At 32.7% G+C, this 19,532-nt stretch overlaps 2 protein-coding genes across 7 annotated transcripts; both read right to left on the bottom strand.

Annotated features, from left to right (window-relative positions):
* Positions 1–443: 443 nt before the first annotated feature.
* Positions 444–5,175, bottom strand: LOC18594150 (histone-lysine N-methyltransferase, H3 lysine-79 specific-like protein). Of its 4 annotated transcripts, none has more exons than XR_001928863.2 (7): positions 4,987–5,175; positions 3,606–4,033; positions 3,462–3,514; positions 3,102–3,139; positions 1,838–2,255; positions 779–1,223; positions 444–677 (listed from the first exon to the last, which is right to left on the bottom strand). XR_001928863.2 is itself a non-coding variant. In XM_018125076.2 (6 exons), the coding sequence occupies exons 1-6, from the start codon at positions 5,013–5,015 to the stop codon at positions 990–992; spliced, it is 1,200 nt and encodes a 399-aa protein (XP_017980565.2). In that variant the 5' UTR covers positions 5,016–5,175; the 3' UTR covers positions 444–989. The 4 variants fall into 4 exon arrangements, 2 of the variants coding, with proteins under 2 accessions (XP_017980565.2, XP_017980566.2); XR_001928862.2 differs by having other exon boundaries at positions 934–1,223; XM_018125076.2 differs by having other exon boundaries at positions 444–1,223.
* Positions 5,176–13,284: 8,109 nt separating this feature from the next.
* On the bottom strand, positions 13,285–18,213 carry LOC18594148 (uncharacterized). Of its 3 annotated transcripts, none has more exons than XM_007021622.3 (6): positions 18,061–18,213; positions 15,787–16,118; positions 15,323–15,568; positions 14,769–14,813; positions 14,627–14,671; positions 13,285–14,240 (listed from the first exon to the last, which is right to left on the bottom strand). In XM_007021622.3, the coding sequence occupies exons 2-6, from the start codon at positions 16,066–16,068 to the stop codon at positions 13,545–13,547; spliced, it is 1,314 nt and encodes a 437-aa protein (XP_007021684.1). In that variant the 5' UTR covers positions 16,069–16,118; positions 18,061–18,213; the 3' UTR covers positions 13,285–13,544. The 3 variants fall into 3 exon arrangements, with proteins under 3 accessions (XP_007021684.1, XP_007021683.1, XP_088664210.1); XM_007021621.3 differs by having other exon boundaries at positions 15,326–15,568; XM_088808084.1 differs by lacking the exons at positions 13,285–14,240; positions 14,627–14,671; positions 14,769–14,813; positions 15,323–15,568; positions 15,787–16,118 and adding an exon at positions 16,326–16,874 and having other exon boundaries at positions 18,061–18,160.
* Positions 18,214–19,532: the final 1,319 nt, after the last annotated feature.

Genomic DNA, 19,532 nt, shown 5'->3' with positions numbered 1-19,532 from the left:
TTTGAGATGGATCAGTAAAAGCATTCAGTTTATAGAGGCATAAGAGTTCTTAATAGGTATTAAAAGATCTAATTTGAATAAAATCTAGAGATATCAAAAGATCTAATTTGAATAAAATCCAGGGAGTTATTTTTTGTCTGTGGGCTTAAATCTTCTATCACCTTAGCGGAGCTTGCCGAGACATACATTTGCCTAAACGTGGACATATATTTTGCCTTGAATCCCACCTATTTTAAATATTTCTTCTACAATGCAGAAATGGTCACATTTTTTCTGACTAAAAAGGATATGATGATGGAATTTCTTTGTCAGCTACTCTGTTTGTGATAACAGGAAAACAAATAATTAAAAGAATTTGTAACAACCATGTAGAGGACATCATTAAATCTTCCATGAAAGCCAGTTGACACAAGCATTACCAGAAAACGATGCAATAGTTCACAAGAGTTAAAGAATAATAGAGCATTAAAGAATACCTAGAGAGGCTCCATCTTGTGTTGTGACATATACATACTAGTTTTACCAGAATCATGGGGAAGCAAAACACTTTAACTCTATTTCTCAAAACATCCAAAATAAAAAATTTAACATGGCATCGCCTCCTGCTTGAGCCTGAACATAATACTCAGATGAAAAGGCAATAGCTCCTCCAAGCTAAAAGCATTCACTAAGCTACCCTGTTGCAATAGCAGGAAAGTAGAATAATGAACATAACTGGAAAAATATGGATAAAGAAAGAGCAGGAAGCAGGGCAAGAACAAAGCAAGTCAATGCTCACTTCAATTAAAATTTGCTTCATGGATTAGACGTGACCGAGTGGAATGGGTCCAAAATTTATTTTCTCTTGCTATAAAGTAAAAGTGATAATGGAACCATTGAAATAAACAATATCAGTGAAAGCAAGTAATAGAGAGTTGAAAAAGGATAAATCACCTTTTGCCTGATGCACCTTGCATTGATTTGTGTACAGAAACAAATGTATTTGGAGCTTACTTTTCTAGTCTCGCACTATATGAGAGATTGGAGGATGAGACTGCCATAAGCTTTGTGGAAACTGATTTTTCTCTTCTACTTTTGGCTGCTTTGATCTGCTCTGCAAGTGAAACTTCATTTTGCATTTTCTCTTTCTTAATAAGCTCTATATTCAATATCTCCAAAGCTGGGATATGTGCTATGTCTCCTTGAATACTGACTTGACTATGTATGGATTTCTTTTTGCGGATCTAAGGATAAAAGATATTACCATAGAGAAAATAATTTAGGGAACCATCGAAACAAAAGGCTTATTATAAACAGAAACCACTAATAATAGTTCTGTCAGCACAAGCCCTTCACAAGCTACTTTTCCCTAATACAGTAGATTGCAGTGACAATCTGCAAAAATACAAGCACATATTCAGGCAATTTTACCCAATAGGTTTGTAAAGGGGAATAAGAGGACTTTTATGGAGCTGATTGTTCCCTGTAATGAACTTCAGATAGGAAACAATCCAAGATAAATGTCCATTCAACTTGTGTTTGCCACAAGACAATCAAAATATCATGGAAGAGTTTTCTTTCAAAGAGAAACTTTGGGAAGAGAACATTGGAAACTGGCCTAGGAAAAAAATTCCTTTTGCCCATTGTTATAGTTATGATTTGAGTTATCCATTTTTCATTTTCTCTGCTTTATTCATTCTCTGTCACACTACAGAATAACTTGTTACTTTTTTAAAACATCCTTAAGGTTTTATGATCAGTCTAAAATGGTAGAGTCATCAGCCTATCCAAATAATTACTAGTAGACTATTGCTGCAGGTTGGAGGGTCTAAATTTATGTCTTTCTGAGGTTTCTTACCATTGTTAATCTCTGCTTAAGTTTCAAACCTTGGTTATCTGCAACCTCCCCATCTTTCTTTGATTTTCCTCGTGCCTTTCTCTTCAGTTCTCTTGCTTTTAATTTCTCTTCCTGCTCTTTTCTCTTTTGAGCAATCCTTGCCATCTTTTCAGCTTGTGCTGTTGCTGCTCTTACCTTGGCCATCTCCTTTCCCTTGGCCTTCTCTGTAGCCCACTGGAGCTGTTCAAGGGCTATTTCTTGTTTTATCCTGTCATAGCTATCCCAGTCTAGCTCGGGTTGGTCAGTCCCTCCTTTCCTAGCAGCTTCTGCTATGCTTTCCAACCATGATAGAAAAAATCTCTCGCCCAACCATTTCCATTTCAAACGTTTGCCCCAAACATGTCTCAATGAAGACCCAATTCTTGCCTTGCTTTGCTTGCTGCAAGATTGTCATATTTCCATGATCTTTGGAGGTGAGATTTACTGTAACTTATTAGCTTTGTTTTAATGACACACCAATTCATGCTAAAAGTTGGAAAAGCTCATTCCAAGGTGCATAGTAAGCAAAAATGACTAAGATTACATATATAGTAATGAAAGGATGCATCTGCACCCAAGGATGACTGAGATTAATATGTTACAAACTTTTGTTGCTTACTTGGCAACTTTCTATCTTGATAATGCAAACATGCACATCAATCACATGATTTGTTCATTTGTGTTGAGATAGAAACCACATTACCCTTGTAAGATGCTTAAAAAGTAATGCAAACTGCAACAGCAATATATGCACTGCAGAGACCATTAGAGACCATCTAAAAGATGTGTAGTTGCATTTTGATAGGACTTTGAAATAAATGTCCGCTCATATTGTTAGCCTGTAATGTTACCTTATTGAATGGCGAATCTTTAATTAAAAACTTTTAGACTGAAGGCTAGCTTTAAATTTTTGGAACACTAGGTCCAGCATGTGAGTAGGATATGCAGCCAACTATGCTTGGCTGTCAGGGTATTAGTTAATTTTAACACATGTAAGTACTAGTTCTCAGGCCAATTTTAATTATAACACATTTAAGGGCTACCTGGCCTGTACTTGGGGGAAGTTATAAGAGACATAATGATAGGTTGGTCTCAACCTATTTACTTAAGCTTTTGTGTTGAATGTATTATGAAACATCTATAAAATTCAAAACCTGAAATAAACTCTAGGTTTGATGGTTAATGACAGATCCACTGCAAAAGTTTCTGCAGACTCACAAAATGAAAATTTGTCTAGCAAAATTACCTATGAGTACGGGGATGTTCAGACATCTTCTTCCTAACCTGGAAATGAAAGGATGGATGAATTTTCAATGATTATCAGAAAAATAAATAAAAAAGTAGCAATAATAGAGATAAAATATAGGAAAACAAAATGTCACATACTTTTGCTGCCGACTGAAAAACTAGTTCACTAGTAAAAATGATTACTCCTATAATTCCATTAAAATTGATGCCTATCTATATAGCATATGATGGTGCAGCTGTAATGAGATCAACTCTTATTCTTTTAGTAACATATCATGAGTGCTTACCCACTATTTCAAGAATATCCATGTGCAAAATAAAAACATCTCAAAACTGCTTCAGTCTCATATGACTTCACCTTGGGATCTTTCAAGGCTTCTATTGTTCTTTGCTTGATTCGTAAACGTGTCTCTGTGTGTTCCAGAATTTAAACCTTTGGGATTTACCAATTGCATAAAGATTGAAACCAAGGTGATTAATTTAAAGTTTAGAATGGAGTTACCTGCACTATGTCTCCGGCCTTTGTTCCATGGCACCCTCCCTTTGTTTGCCAGACCTATCTTCCTCCTCCTTTGCTCTTCCTTGCGATTTTCATCATTAGAGCATACGTGAGAGCTATAATGACCATATACCTGAGCCTTCTCACTCAAATTTTGCATCTGTATTGACTTTATACTATCTTTTGACCGTAGTGTTTTGCAGAACATGAATGTTTTCCCTGCATCCATGGAAGTTTGCAAGCTTCTAACAGGTTGAAGGCTCAAGGAACTTCTAAAGGAAACTGGTGAAAGTACTTTTTTCACAACAAATTCATGGTGATTTGACTGCAACATGTTTGGTTGGCAACGCATGTAATCCGCCACAGGAGAAAGAGGCCACAAAAGGGTGTCTGGAACATGACTGCAAGGTGGATGTTGAACAGACAATCTCCTGAAGGGTCAAAAAGCTGGTTATACTTTGGAAAAATCCTGATGCTGAAAGCAACATTTTAAGCATGTAAAATCATTCCTTTGAATGCAAAAACCTATTAGTTAATGAGAGTTTGATTTTCATTTTTAAGAACTAATTGCATAGCAAAGATCAATGCTTTGTTGACTGGGCAAGAAGAAAAGTCATTGCTTTTCTGTGTTAATAGAGCTTCACAAGAATCACATGAATGTTACAAGCACTTGACAACACAATGAAACAAGATTTATCCATGAATTGACTATGTAACAAGAGTCATGGGAAATGCATTGTGGTCCACATGACAAAAGATTTACCCAATTGTGATACTAATACTTTGAATTTCTAAAGTTTGTCAGAGTGCACATTAAAACTGAAGTTACTGGCAAATTTTACCATACCTTCCTGCCATGCCAATGCTATAGATCATGATATATATGACTAAACCAATTAATCACAATCAACAAAATTAGTTCAAATATTAATCACAAAACCATACCTGTTTATTCTTTAACCATTGCAGAAGATTTCCCAGCTTCATGGAACTCAATATAACTTGACTTTAAAATACATGTGAGAGCATTCCAATACACATAGTCTAGCAAATAGACTACCAGAATTCAGAGTTTTTGTCCATTCAATGCAAGACTGTAAAACAAATTTCCTTTTTGTTGGCAATTAAAGACTATATCTGTCATTGTAATCATCAAAGCATTATCTTTTCCAGCTAGCCAAGGTATTCATAAGGTGTGCAAATTTTGAAACTGTTACTCAAAAAAACTCGATAACATTCAAGACCCACAAAGAAAATAAACCCAGAAATGAAAAGACAAGCTTTTTCAAATGCTCAATTAAACCTCAAACAACAGGAAATGCAATAAAATTTTGTCCATTTTGTTTACATAAGTGAACTGTACCAGACAGAGAGTGGAACTTACAAGTGGAAGTATGACATCTGAGGTGTCATTGCAGATGATGAGCAATGTTACAGGATTTTTTTTTTTTTTTAAAATGGGCTTGGCTCTTAATGAAGAAATGAGTTTAAGTCAGGGTACAGTTCCGGAGGGAGAGAAATGGAGTTAAATAATAACCAGACGTTGAGGATTGCTTTTCTCTGTTAGAATGCAGAAAACTTTTTGTTCCTTTTCTTTTCTCTCCCTTTTCTCTTAAACCATTTTAAGATTTGAGTCATTTTGCTATCATTTTGATTTTAACAAAAAAAAAAAACATAATATTTTTTAAACATAAATTATTTAAAAACTTTTACTTTTAATTTTAATCAAATAAATTTTTATAATTAACTATTAAGTAATTGTGATTAGTTAAAAATTCCCTTTTTAATGTTTTATCTCATATAGTACTCATGTGGTATGTTGATGTATCATAAGAGATCGTATATGTCATGTTAATGGGATATAATAATATAATTATATAATATTTTTTATTTTTTATATCAATACTATATGAGTATAAAATAATAAAGAGTATTTTAACTAATGACAGTTATCAATAATTAGTCACAAAAATCTATTTGATTCAATGAAATTTTGATCTTTAATTATTAAAATCTATTTAACGTAATAATTAATACAATAAGATTAATTATCACAATTAGTCATTGATATTATCGTTAATTACTATAATTAAAGTAGCTTTTTAACTATTAGTCATAAGGGTATATGTGACACAAAATAAAAATACAGAAACTTAATTGAATTAATAAAAAAATATAAATTTATTTGACTTGAGAATTAAAACAATAAAATTAATTATCACAATTAGTCATTGATGTTGTCATTAATTGCTATAATTAAAATAACTTTTCAACGACCACATCTTACATCAACAATCTAAATCACCCAAGCCGCAAGCTACTCTATTCTTTTTTTGTGTTTTCTTGTCAACCAAACTATTCTATTAGTTTATGTAATTTATATTAGTTTTTAAGATGTATATTTAATTTAGAATTAATTAATAATAAAATGTAACAGTGTTCTTAGCAAAAGACTACTCAACCCAATAGTTCAAGTTAAGTTGATCTAAGTTAATTCAGGACAAATTCAGATAATTAATCAGTCTAATTAGTGGAACTTTATTTTATCTCAGGTAATTAGCTTAATTTAATGTCTGTCATATGATAAAAGATTAAAGATTGTCAGTACAAAGCTTCTTGAATATAATCTGACGTCATCTTTGTTGTTTTAGTACAATAAATAAAAAATTAAATATATTTTAAGGTTAAAAATAAAAAAATGATTAGATAACAATAAAAAATTACACTAAATGGGGATATTTTTTAGTTACGTTCAAGCATGGTAAATAAATATCTATATATTTTTTTCTATTTCGTATTAGTTGTGATTAGTGAACCATAACTAATCATTTCTAAAATTATTTTTAAATTCTTATTAAAAAATGATAAAAACTTGATTATTAAATCTCTCTCTCACACACATAATTTTCATTATTTTTTTCTTTTATTTAAAAAATAAAAAAATTAAATTTAACTCTTTAAATATATGGTGTGTGCTAATGTTATTAAGTCAAATGTTCAAATATGAAAATTTCCCAGAAACTATAATCGCCCATAATATGTCGAAGAAGCAGCCTCTAGTGATTCAGCTAGCTTCATTTTATAATTATAATTATAATACCCTAATGTGCCTAATCTTCGTTTAATTCTCTTGTTTATAGTCTTGTTCTATTGTTTTTAGAATACAAGAGGCCTGTGTAACCCAATGTTCCACTTCCTCATAAAATTCCATATCTATGTATTCCTGTATGATAATCCCAAGCCCATAGAATAAACCTTGAACAAACCAATAAAAATCATCGAATCCTTGTATCATTCGTGTATTGACTACAAGGCTTTGTCTGTTCTCTTTCCTGCCTTCTAATTTTTCGTCAAATGCTTAGCATGCACGCAACTTAAAGAATACTACATTGACCTTGCCTCTATATAGTGCTTGTAGTTTTTCCAGTAGTTTGCACTCTGAAAACAAAATTCAAAGCAAGCTATGGGTAGTTATACCGAGACCATCACCGGGTACGCTGCCGTTTCCACCGTCGACAACCCTTCCGAAACCAACATCAAGATGCTTCCCGCGGCCGCCGCAGTTGTCGATGTTCCATACCCTAAAGGGAAGAAAATGAACGCGGCCAAGAAGAAGAGGAGTTTGTTCATGTGTTGCTCCAGCATCCAGTTTGAGAACGAGGAGGAACTGGAGAAAGCCATGGAAAGTTTGAAGAGTGAGAGAAGCAGGCTTGCCATGGTGATGTGTTGTTCCAATTTCCAAGTCGGTGATGGGCATGAGAACGTAGCCAAGTGATGCGGTTTAGCTTGGTGATATTGGTCTGTTAAGCTTTCAAATTAATGTACTGATCAAACAAGAATTGATTGCTTTTATGTATGGTGTAAAATAAATAAATTAATGTGTATTTGTGTGTGAAGAAAAATTGTTTACTGGCTTAATTGATTGTAGGTTTTGGATAAAGTGTGACTTGATTGTAATAAATCTAATAAATTGACTCACATATTTGTAAATATAATTTGTGAAATATTTTGTGTTGGTATTTTCATGATTTATTTTCACTATGCAATGATGTAAACAAGGGGCTTGAACTTGAATGACATAAGAGAATTAATTAATAATTGGAAATCTTTTATTTATTTTTTTTAAGAATTCACTTGAAATGTTATGACCCCATTTTAGTTATAAACAAAGAAACAAAATAGATATTAAATTGTGAAAGGATGTATTAAGCATGACAAATAAGATTAGGGTTGAGGTTTAAGCCAAAAGAAAAATAATTGAGGCAACATGACTCCAATTTATTTATGAGAAACATGGAGAACTCAATCATGCTATGAATTATTCAAAGAGCAAGGGTTTCTTTAGGGTTTGCCGAGCATTCTTGAGATAAAACTTACCATTACCAAAAATTAGAAATAAATTTAAATTAAACATTGAATCAATTTAAGTGTTACGTAAGCAGCTAGTGTTAGTTCAACAAATGTTTTCTTATCATAATCAGTGTCCTTTTGCTGTGAAAGTCAGAACAAGGGAGTCCATGAATTTTTATTTATTTAATTTGCCCTTTGCTGGAAGAATTAAAGATTGTTTAAGATTAGCATCTACAAAGAGATGCTCTCAGCCTTTGACTTTCCCTCTATTTAACCTCTATGCATTCTGCCAATTTGTAGCAAACTGAAAGAATTCTTTTAGGCAAAATCATGGGTTACACTACTGAAAGTACAAAGATCAAAGACTGTGTCACCGTGCCCCCTCGAGAAGGTGAAGTAGTTCAGGTGCGCCGGAGGCCTGATCCCACCGTCGACTGCATGGTATCGGGAAAGAATCAAAGGAAAAACAAGAAGAGGAGTTGTTTCCTGTTATGTTGCTCTAATGTCGAACTTGAAAATGAAGAAGACAAAAGGAAAGCTTTTTCATTCCTGGAGAATAGTAGCAGATCTTGTATGACCATGTGTTTTTCCAATTTTGAAGTTGGAGCAAAGACAAAGTAAGATGCTGCCCTTGCTTAATTGTGCTTGCACATAGAGTTCTAGTATTGTTTTGTGTGAGTTTTGAATGTGGAGAATTTTATGATTTTGGACAGATGAGTTTATGTTTAAAAGTTGTATAGGAGTTTGTTGGTTTAAAATTATGTACTGGGTTTGATGCTTTTGTTTCCTACCATTGGCTTTGCTTGGGCTGGTCTGTGCTCCCCAATCCCAGAAAAACCATAGTATCAAGCAGGGCTTGATCCTATTTCACAAAACAAGGGTAGTATTTTATGTATGAAGTGGATTTCAGTAGCCAAACATGAATTGAAACAAGCAATGTATTGTTAGAAAAAACATTAACATGTAAGAAAACTATGGAAATAGACCTTTGTTAATAGGGTTGCAACTAAACTCCTCTGCAGAATCTGCGTACAACTTGTCAAGTTTGTCTCTAATTTTGGAAATCTTTAGGGTCAAAGTTTAATATTTGATAAAAATATAAAATAGTTTAGAAGGAAAAAATTCAAGTGAAAATTATACAAATAACTCTGATTATGTGTTAGGTACGAAATAAAAACATTTTTTAATAACTATTGTATGTTAAGATTGCGCATATTTAATTAAGTTCAACGGTTTTTCATAGAGTTAAAAGCATCTATCATTTAATCAATATCAAAACCTCGAATGATATCTTTTCAATGAGAATGATCAATAAATTTTTAAAAAAATCATCGGACATTCTATTACGAGTCTTAATAAAAACATTTTTTAATAACTATTGTATGTTAAGATTGCGCATATTTAATTAAGTTCAACGGTTTTTCATAGAGTTAAAAGCATCTATCATTTAATCAATATCAAAACCTCGAATGATATCTTTTCAATGAGAATGATCAATAAATTTTTAAAAAAATCATCGGACATTCTATTACGAGTCTGATACTTAACAAGTTTCATACCAAAAATGCATGCTCTAGTGTTATAGTGAAAATTGAAAAAGTCAAGACAAACTAGATCAATCTATCAACAAAGAAGTAAATTTTTGATATCCTTTCTTTTTCAACATATAACATAGTTTAAAAAGTGTAGATATATTTTTCAAAACCTGATATAAAGAATGTCACGCTTGAATAGAACCAATTGATAACTTAGATGCATTTTATTATACTTAGTAAAGTCATCATGGTAATATTTACTTGTAAAGTTGTAAATACTTTCAACATCAAACAATTCAGAATTATTTTGAAGTTCCAAAGATGTGCCAAGAGTGTGCAACTCCACCACATTTTCATTAAATCTTAAATCTAATTCTTGCAAGAGGAAGAGGGGTGGCAGGAGTGGTGCCAACCCTTAGTTTTTAATTTTTTTATTTTATGTGTATAAAATTTAAAATATAAAGCTTTGCCATTTTTAAACAAATCAAATGATTTGATTTTGAGCAGTGGTATTGAAATTATTTTCCTTTTCTTTTCTTTTTCCTTTTTTTTTCTTTTTTTCGTTTTTTTTTCTTAGTAGAAATCCAAATTTTGAAATTATTTTTCTTTTCTTTTTCTTTTTTTCCTTTTTTTTTTCTTGATAGAACTCTTTAGTTTTTTTTAACCCTTCCTTTCTTTTTTTTTTTGAGTTTTTTAAACCGTTCATTTTTTTCTTGTTTTCTTTAGTTTTCCCCTTCTATTTTTTTTTCGTGAATCAATTAAATAATTTTTTTTCTAAACCAAATAAGTATACTAAACCCTTTTCACTCATACAAATTTTGAAATCCCAAGATTTTTTGATTTGACTTATATTAACTTTTCTAGTTTTTATAGCAACTACAGATCGTGCATTTTCAACAAAGACGAAGTTGCATAATAAGATAGAAAATGATTTTCTTACTAATTCACTTATCTTTTATATTTCACACAAAATTTGAAATCCCTAGATCATTTGGTTCGACCTATATTAATTCTTTCAATGTCTATAACAATTACAGAATATGCATTTTTAACAAAAACCAAATTACGTAAAATAATTTTCTTGTTAGTTCACTTATCCTTTACATTAAGAAATAGATTGCTATAACTATTGACATGAATTTAATTATTAATGAATTTGAAAGCATGAAAGCACGTGAATACGATGTCTAATGTGAAAATTGTCATATTGTCAATTAAGTCTGTACAGTATCTACATCTTTGCATAATCCCTAATTCTCAAAGATGCACAAAAAGGTGCAATTATAGACACAATTTTAATTTATATACACTTTTATTTTTTATTGCATTTGTTTGTTTTTATCTTATTTTACTTTAATTATTTCATAATCTAAGTCCACGCTTAACCGATTTTAAAAGGGGTCTTAATCCTTGGGTCTATGGCCCAGAAACAAGTCCAAGAAAGACAATTAGAAGAAAATCGGATTAAACAGGACTAAAGCAGACAAAATGATGAGTAAGGCAGGATTAGTTAAAGAACCTTTCAGAGAATACAAATAGCAGAATGAAAAATGGGCAACTAGTAGAAACCAGAAATCGTATAATGCAAAAGCTCTGCCAGGTGAGATTTAATGCACCTGGCAAAGGCAAAATCATCTTAGGATCAACGACTGATCGGTTGCCTAAGAGGATATTTTCAGGCTCTATATAAAGAAAAGTATTTTCAAAGAAAAGGAGGAGGTCAGATTTCACAGAAACCCTAGAGAGGATTTAGATAAAAATTTCACTACCTAAAAGCCTAGCAGCCATTCCTTTCAACCAAAAAAACCCTAACAAATCCCTAGAACAAAAAACAAAAACCTAGCTTTTATTCTACCAACCAAACACCAAGCTACAATAAAAAAAACTAAACACAAAAAAAGCCACGGAAAAGCAATAAAAACAGAGAAATGGGGAAGCGGCAGTAGGTTCAGGTTTTAGTTTTTGCTTTTTAGATCAGAGAGATTTAGGGGTTTATTTTCGATTTAAGGAGGTAGCGAGGAGCTTGGAGGCTACTGATCAGTTGTGAGAGAGAGAGGAGGCTGAAGGTTTTGGGGTTAGGGTTTGGATTTAGAGAGAAAGGAGAGTGTCGTCGGATAAAGAAAGAATATGAAAGGTGGAAATGAAGAGAGGGGAAAGGACAAGGTCAAATGGGAGCTGAAGAAGAAAGGAGGAATGGCGGCTAAGAGAGTAAAAATTCTAAAAGAGAAAATAAGGTTCCAATTGAGGAAGAGATAAAAAGAAACGACATCAGTCCTTGCTAAAGGAAATCTTCCTTCGTTGCACCAAACGGTGTGCTTTGAAGATGCAAAATAGGCTAAGCCGGCACATAACCAGGCCAAGTCCGTGATACTCCTCGAGCAGGCTTTAGGCCTCAAGCTTGGTTGAAGAGAAAGTGCGTAGATCCGTGACCTTGGGTAAATCTTAGCCCAAGATTTGGTATGGCCTTGGACTCTTTTAGTTATTAAGCTTTGTGGTTGATTTGTTTACTTTGCATGCATTTGCATTGTTTGCTTTGTTGTTAATTTCAATTAATGTATAATGTATTTATACCCCTTTTGATGGCCATTTAATGTAAAACTGAATGGCAAAAAATGTGCAGAATTACATGTCGGCGCCTGGACGTCTAAGGTCTGTTTTGTGGCTTGTTTTAACATGCTAGACAGTGCATTCGGCGCCTGGGCGCCCAAGCTTTTGTCAACACTGACTGTAGTCAGTCAGTCAACTTCCTCTGCATTTTTGACCACGATTCCTTTCAAATTGGGTAAAGTTTTAAACATCAAAGTTGTAACTCTTTCTCTTAACTTTCTGTAAGTCCAAGAATTGTGTCAATTGGATCTCTTTAACCGAGTTATGCTCAAAACATTGCAGCATGTTTGGAGGCCTTTCTTAAGCTACTTGCACCATCCTTTGTTGTTTAAGTTCTAAGTTCTTTCACATCCTTCAATATTAGAAAATCAATTAATTAGAGGCTGAAATGAGAGATTTTAACAAGAAATTCATTGAAATTGTATAAATGATAAATGCCATGATATAAATTAAATTACTACTACTAAGTATAAAATTAACTATAGATTACTTAAAACTAGAGAACTTAACTCAATTTTAAGTTTCAAAGATGCATAAGATAACTCTATATAATAGAGTAATCAGCATGCCTCACTCTGCCACTTGTAGTTTGTAGAGAGCTTTTACTCAAACACTAATCAATTTTATCCATTTTTTTTACATAACCTCTAATCAACTGGTCATGGAATATGACCAAATATATGTTCAAATTTATTTTTAAATTAATATTATTCAACTAACTATGGAAATTGAACCAAATATTATGTTCAAATCCATTTTTCAATTTTTTCCATTTTTTTTCTCAGTCCCTGACCAAACTGGCTAGTTTAATTTGGTTCTGAAAATACAATCATTTGCGCTCCTAATTTTCTAACTTCATAAATATGTGAATAAATATTTTTACAAAAGATCAATTTTGTTATTTAAAACTAGTGCATACATTTTTTTTTTGTTCTTCTAAAAAAAGTGAAAAATAAGAATGTGAAAGTGTAAAAGTTAATTTCAGTAATCAATGTGCATGGTAATTTTTAACAAGATAAATTCGAATTTAAATTTTTTAAATAAAATAAACGTACACTTATTGATAAAATACAAAATATTCTATGCATCGATGTGTTGTACGGTAGGTTTTTACTAATTGAAGTCATATGAGTAAGTCATCACATAGTTTTCTAAAACAAGATTCCAATATAAAGCAAAGGAAAACGATAGAACAAACTAACAACAAATCCACTATTAAATAAAACAATGAATTCAATATTAATGTCTCAATTTTGAGCCAAACCCTAAGACTCATAGCTATTGAGAAGAATACAAGAATTATGATATGGTACAAACTATGCAATGATGGTAATTAGTGGTGGTTTTGGCCCTAGTAATGGTTGTTTATACAAGATATTAGGTGAGATGGTATATCTGTTTCATAAGTGGTAAGTGTAAGAAAGGCATAAAGATGTCAAATATGCATAAATCAGTTGCAAGAAGACTGAGGAAATAGACCTGTGCTGACAGGCACTCCAGCGAACTCTCCTGCAGCAGCTATACACAACTTGGACCCTTCATTTATCTCATCACGTTTCTTCTTCCAGTGATTCAACTCAGCCTCTAATTTTGAGATTCTTGCATCCATGTTGTAGAGTAGTGTGATTCCTGGTAGACCAAAGTAAGCACAGGCAATTTTCTTCAAATGTTCCATTGCAAATCCAGCACTGAAATTAATGCGTAGAGCATCCTTGATTGTATCTCTCCACTTAATCATTTTGTTCTCGGTAACTTGCTCAAGCTGTAGATCCTCCATCTCTTTGATTGTAGCACAGAACAGAATGTAGATTGTCTCAGCAACATCGGGATTGATTAGACTTGCTGCAGAAACATCACCACATGCATCATTGATTCTCTCAACAGTAGGAATCAGAGACAATGGAAAACTGTATCTCCCAACTATTCTCTGCTCCCCCTCTAAGCCTGTGAAGTCTGAGAGGTGTACATTACTCAAAACGTCTTCATCAAGTTTCGTAAGGAATTTCCTCATAGCCGTATCAGCAGGGCACATAACACTTAGATAACTATCTTGATTTTCTGGACCACACTCATGGATAGCAACTCTTCCATTTTGGTTCACCTCATTCTCAAGTAAGAACAAGTCATTTATTTCCAAACCATCAACCTGAAACAAGAAGTTGGAAAACATATCATGTTTCTGGAATTGTAAATTTAAAGAAAAAGTGCATTTAGTTTGAGATGTCAAAGATATTGAAGGTATGATATATATATATATATATATATATCAATCTATCTTAGATCACTAAGTACTAGTACTTATTGAATGATATGTAATTTTCAGATATCCCAAATTACAAATAAGTTCATTTCTGTCAGGTGATGATCCTAAACCTTCTAAAGAAAAAAGAAAGTTTTTAAATTTTAGGGCCAAAGAGACTTTTAATTAGAAAAGTCATGAAAGATTTCTAAACTTTTAAGGTTCCTCCTATGGTAATTTTTCAACATGTCTAAAATTGGATGTAGTCAAGGAACTTGAAACTATTAGCATACCCCGTCAACAGCTCCTTCAATATCAGAGTCCATCCTGTGGTGGTCCTGCAAGTTAAGAGATAGATATGTGAGAGATTAGTGGTAAATTTTGTAAATGTCTCACACCAAATATGATAATAATGATTTGTAACCTTAATCCTACCGTGTATACAGCTTCTTCATAATTAAAGCCCACTCCATGGTGGTCCTGCAAGTCACGAGAAAGGATGTGAGAAACAAGTAATTGATGCTGATAGGTCTTAGTTATTGCATAACAGTAGACCCAATTTCTCTAATAAATTAAACATCAAATATTACTCCAAAGTGATTCTTCGAGATAGAGGAATTAAGCAATAGATAGGAATCTAAATAAGTGCATTGGAGAAGGAAAAGAAAACTTATCATGATAATTTCTATGTTCCCAAGTTAACAATATTTTCTTTGCATTAGCAGCAATAAGAAGGAAGATATCTGCCAACCTATGACAATATATTTCTTTCTGGTCTGAAACCTATGACAATATATATAATATGCCACTTTTGACAAGAATGGTCGTAACTAATTTTACGGGGGAAATATTGATATTGACCATTGTTATAAGTTCGCCAAAGATATTAGACAATTAACCAAAGAGAACTAAAGAAATGAGTTCCTGGAATAATAAAACTGACTAGAAGCAAGTTTGTGTATTATTCTACTTTATAAGCCAATACTTGCTACCTGGACATGAACAATTTGATGATCAAGCTGGCTGGCTGGTTGGGAAATATAACTGTCTTGTCTCTGTGTATCTTCGGTTGGAAGTTTTCCTTTGGATTTCAGTTTTCTGAGATGCTCTTCTAAGTGTCTGCTCTTAACAGACAACCTTCCATTTTCCTCTTTTAAGTGTCTATTCTCAGCACTAAACTGCTCATTTTTCTCTAGCAAGCGTTTGTTCTCAGCAGTCAGTTCGTTTACTTTTGTCTGCCCAAGAGAAAACCAACATCAAAGGAAAGATACAGACATGCATAGCCAAATACATGCAGTATCAGCTTCATCAGGGCAATAGAGCCTTGATATGTCATAATCATATAAGTTCCCTCATGTTTTCATTTGGAGATAGCATAACCTCATATACAAACAACTTTACCAGGAAAATGAGTAAATAAAATTGAGGAAGATAGACATTTATGTTTCACGACCTTCTGGTTTAGCCGATACTTGATATCACACTGTCTTTTGTTTTCCCTTCTCTGATCCTCATTCAGTTTAGGTCTGCAACGTCTTGCTCTTGGTTGTTCTGAAGCTTCAGATGGTTCCCCTTGAACCAATTGGAATTGGTTTGCTTGAGAATGCACAATTCCCACGTTTGTATGCTGCCGAGAGTTCCATGCTAAAGCATTGTTTAATTGGTCATACATTGGACCATATGCCATCTGTGAGGTTAAACAGGGACTCGTAACTTCTGATGTAGTTTCCTCCATGTCCCGGATGCCAAGTGTTTGCTTTGCGGATTGAAGGATCCCAAGTTGATCTGGACAATTGAATAATATAATAATCTTAACTACATAGATGTGAATAACTCATAATATGAATGATAAGGAAAACATTCCACTCAACTTAATTGGGTTTGAAATCAATTAAAATCTTGTTTTTTTTTTGAAAAGAGGTAAATAAATTGGCATCATATATTCCAAGATAATTTTAGGCAAACTATTCCACCAGAAGAAGCATTATCAAGTTGCAAATCCGAAGTTTCATCAGTTAACGAGACAAACTTTAACATATTTCATGTCTGTATATATAACATAAAACCCATCTCCACCGCCCGACCATATCTTCGCTTGCTTCCATCAATTCTTCCTTCCTTCGCACAAGATGATATGGTATCCATTTGTTGATTTGAAGGGTGCACTAGTAGCTCCAACAGCTGTGCTGAAGGCAACTTCCTGAAATGGGCCAGCCATGTTACCCCGCGGAAACCATCCTGAATCTCCACCCTTCTTCCCCGATGGGCATTCTGAATATTCTTGAGCTATCTTTGCAAATTCAGCTGGTGGGACCTTATCACCATTGCTAAGCCAACCATCTTCCAGTTTCTTGTAAGCTTCATTGATCTTCCCCTGCTTCTCACATAAGATGTGCCTAGCTTTAACACAAGTGCAGGTGCCAAGCCCATCTCCCTTCTCAGCTTTCCCTTTACCCTTTGAAGCACTCGCATCACTTCCACTTCCGGCTTGTTTACCTTTTCCTTTGGCTTCCTTATCCTTCCCCATTTCTCAAAAACATGCTTATTTAAGTATAAATTAAAGTAAATATGTGAGGGAACAGCTTCAACGACACTTACAAAGGAAGTCAGGTGGTAAGATTTTGATGAATTGATAGTCAATGATATAACTATCCAGTTAATAGAGAGAGCTAAAGGAAGAACATGTACTGAGTTAGTTAACTATCCATTCGTTTTACTTCAAACGTATAATTTTAAACACTTTATCGCCAGCAAAACTCATCCAACAGAACACTACCAAATTATAGCTCACTCTTAAATATCCAAAACTCTTGGTGCCCACCAATCCGAATCTCAACATCAATTTTTTTTTCTTTAACTCCTTACAGACTGTAAACACTACATTCACAATGTCTAATTCATCAAAAGAGAAACTAATTCAACAACAATATTAAACAGCATGCAAACATAAATGCAAAATAAACACTAAAAAAGAAAAAAAAAAAAAAAGAAAGAAAGAAACTGGAGAGAATGAAAGAAAATCAAAAGGGTGAAATTTAATAGAGGCGGAAATTTGATTAAAGGAACATGAATATAATAAGAAGAGTTTGCGAAGAGAGAAAGAGAGCGATTAAAATCTAAAGAGAAAATATTATTAATGATTAGATAGGAGGAAATTGAAAGTCTTAAGTTTCATATTAGACAAGTCTACCCAAGACTGAGGGAAAGGGGAAAACTTTGAGGAGATACAAAGGAACCCAGAGATTGAGCCTCCCACCAAGAATTCCCAATGAAGAATTTGGCAGTGGCTGTGCAAATTGATACACTGCAAGCATTATCTCTATGCACTTGATCTATTGCAATAGAAACTTCAAAATGGTAAAAATTAAAATAAAAATTAAGAGGTAAACATTTCAGTTGGCTTAGATCATTAATTGCTTGATTCATCATTCCAGATAAGCAGCTGATGGTGATGTCATTTCGTGATCATCTGAATACAGTTTGCAGAACAGAAAAGAGAAACACCAAAGATTCAAAGAGGAAATAAGTCAACTCTAACAGATGGACATAAGTCAGCTCTACCCGGATAAAAGAACAGGGGAAACAAAAGAATCAGCTTTCAGTGAAATCAAACAGCAAAAAGAAAGTAAAAAGAAGCTGATTCAACTTTGGGAAGTGAATGTGTAACCCAACTTGAATCTGTAAAGTATCAAACAACCAGCTTAAAGAAGGAAAGCCCAATGCTTACTACTATTAAGTTGAAGTCTTGGACCATAAATTGCTACCCAGAATCACTGCCTTTTGCTTTGCTGCACCGGTTCCTGTTGTTCCAAACCTGAAAATTTTCCAAATCTTTTACAAGGTACAAAAACCAAGAACAAATGCAAATTAATTTAATAAAGATGTTATTCGTGGTGAGTATGGCTTGAGTGCTTCACCGTTCGATGACGACGAAAGAAAATCATTTTAACCGTAAGGATCATGACACGTGCATACAGCCGCCATTTCCATCGCGCGGCAAGCGCACGTTGTCGTTCGTTTTGACACTGCTTGGACTTTCATGAAGTCCTCCACCACACCATTTATACTTTGTTTGAAAAATCACATAAATATTGCATTCTAGATAGTAGTCAAAACTGCATGACTTATTACGTAAACGTGTTTTTATCTTCGTTCATTTTTACAGTAAATGATTTCAATAAAAAGAAATATCGAATATGATGTAATATTTATAGAAAATTTAAAATAAATTTTAATTTTTTATTTTATTTAATAAATATTTATAATTTTAATTAATTATTATTAATTAAAATATTTCTTACCACTTTACACTCACGTAACAATAATATAATAATAACGTAAAAAATAAATAATATTATATTATTATGTCATCATGTAATATTTATATATATATATATATATTAATATTATAATATTTTATTTTAAAATTTTGATTTAATGTAATAAAAAATAAAATATTATTTAAATTTTTGTGAATAATTTAAAATCGTTTTGAATGTTTCGTCAATCATCAAAGAATCCAAATACTTAATCATCTCTGGAGATATAAACGTGGTTTGACAAGTGCAAAATCTTGTGTACTGTTGCTGTCGGTATTTCCTGAAGGTGGACAAACAACAAAGTACAAAGACTACGTGTCCATTCTTATGTGGAAAGAAAAGGAATTTACTTAAAACTAAAAAATGACCCGTGCGAATTACGGAAATCTCTTTATCTTTCTTTTTTCAACGTTGAGCTTTTGTTATTATCGTTGTGTTTTACAGAAGTTTTATTTGAAAGAGAAAAATGAAGTCCAGTTCTATTATTTTTTATGTTAAAAAAGATCTAAAAGAAATAACAAAGTTTAGCCTAATTGTTGTAAATTCATTTTCTTTTTTTACTTTTTTTCAGATTTGTTTCCAATTTTTCAAATTAATTCGAGAATTTGATTTATCTATTTTAATTATTTATTTATCATCTTTTCTTAATCAATACTATATTAATTTTTTTTATCAATGATCAGGGTGGAGGTTGGATGTACTCGTACGACAATTTATTGACATTGTTGACCGTAAAAGGAGCTAATCATCATGTGATTTTTTCAAAACCATATGAAGCTTTATTTATCTTCACAAATATTATAATTAATCGATCACACTGAGTTAGCCAATCCCAACAAGACTTTGAAGTCTGATATTCTTTTCTTATTTTTCCATAAAA

This window comes from Theobroma cacao, chromosome 7 (genome assembly GCF_053813885.1).
Source record: "Theobroma cacao isolate CCN51 chromosome 7, ASM5381388v1, whole genome shotgun sequence".
In the NCBI taxonomy this organism is placed as follows: domain Eukaryota; kingdom Viridiplantae; phylum Streptophyta; class Magnoliopsida; order Malvales; family Malvaceae; genus Theobroma; species Theobroma cacao.
The sequence above is the reverse complement of the archived record's forward strand: the minus strand, read 5'-3'. Positions and strand labels throughout refer to the sequence as shown.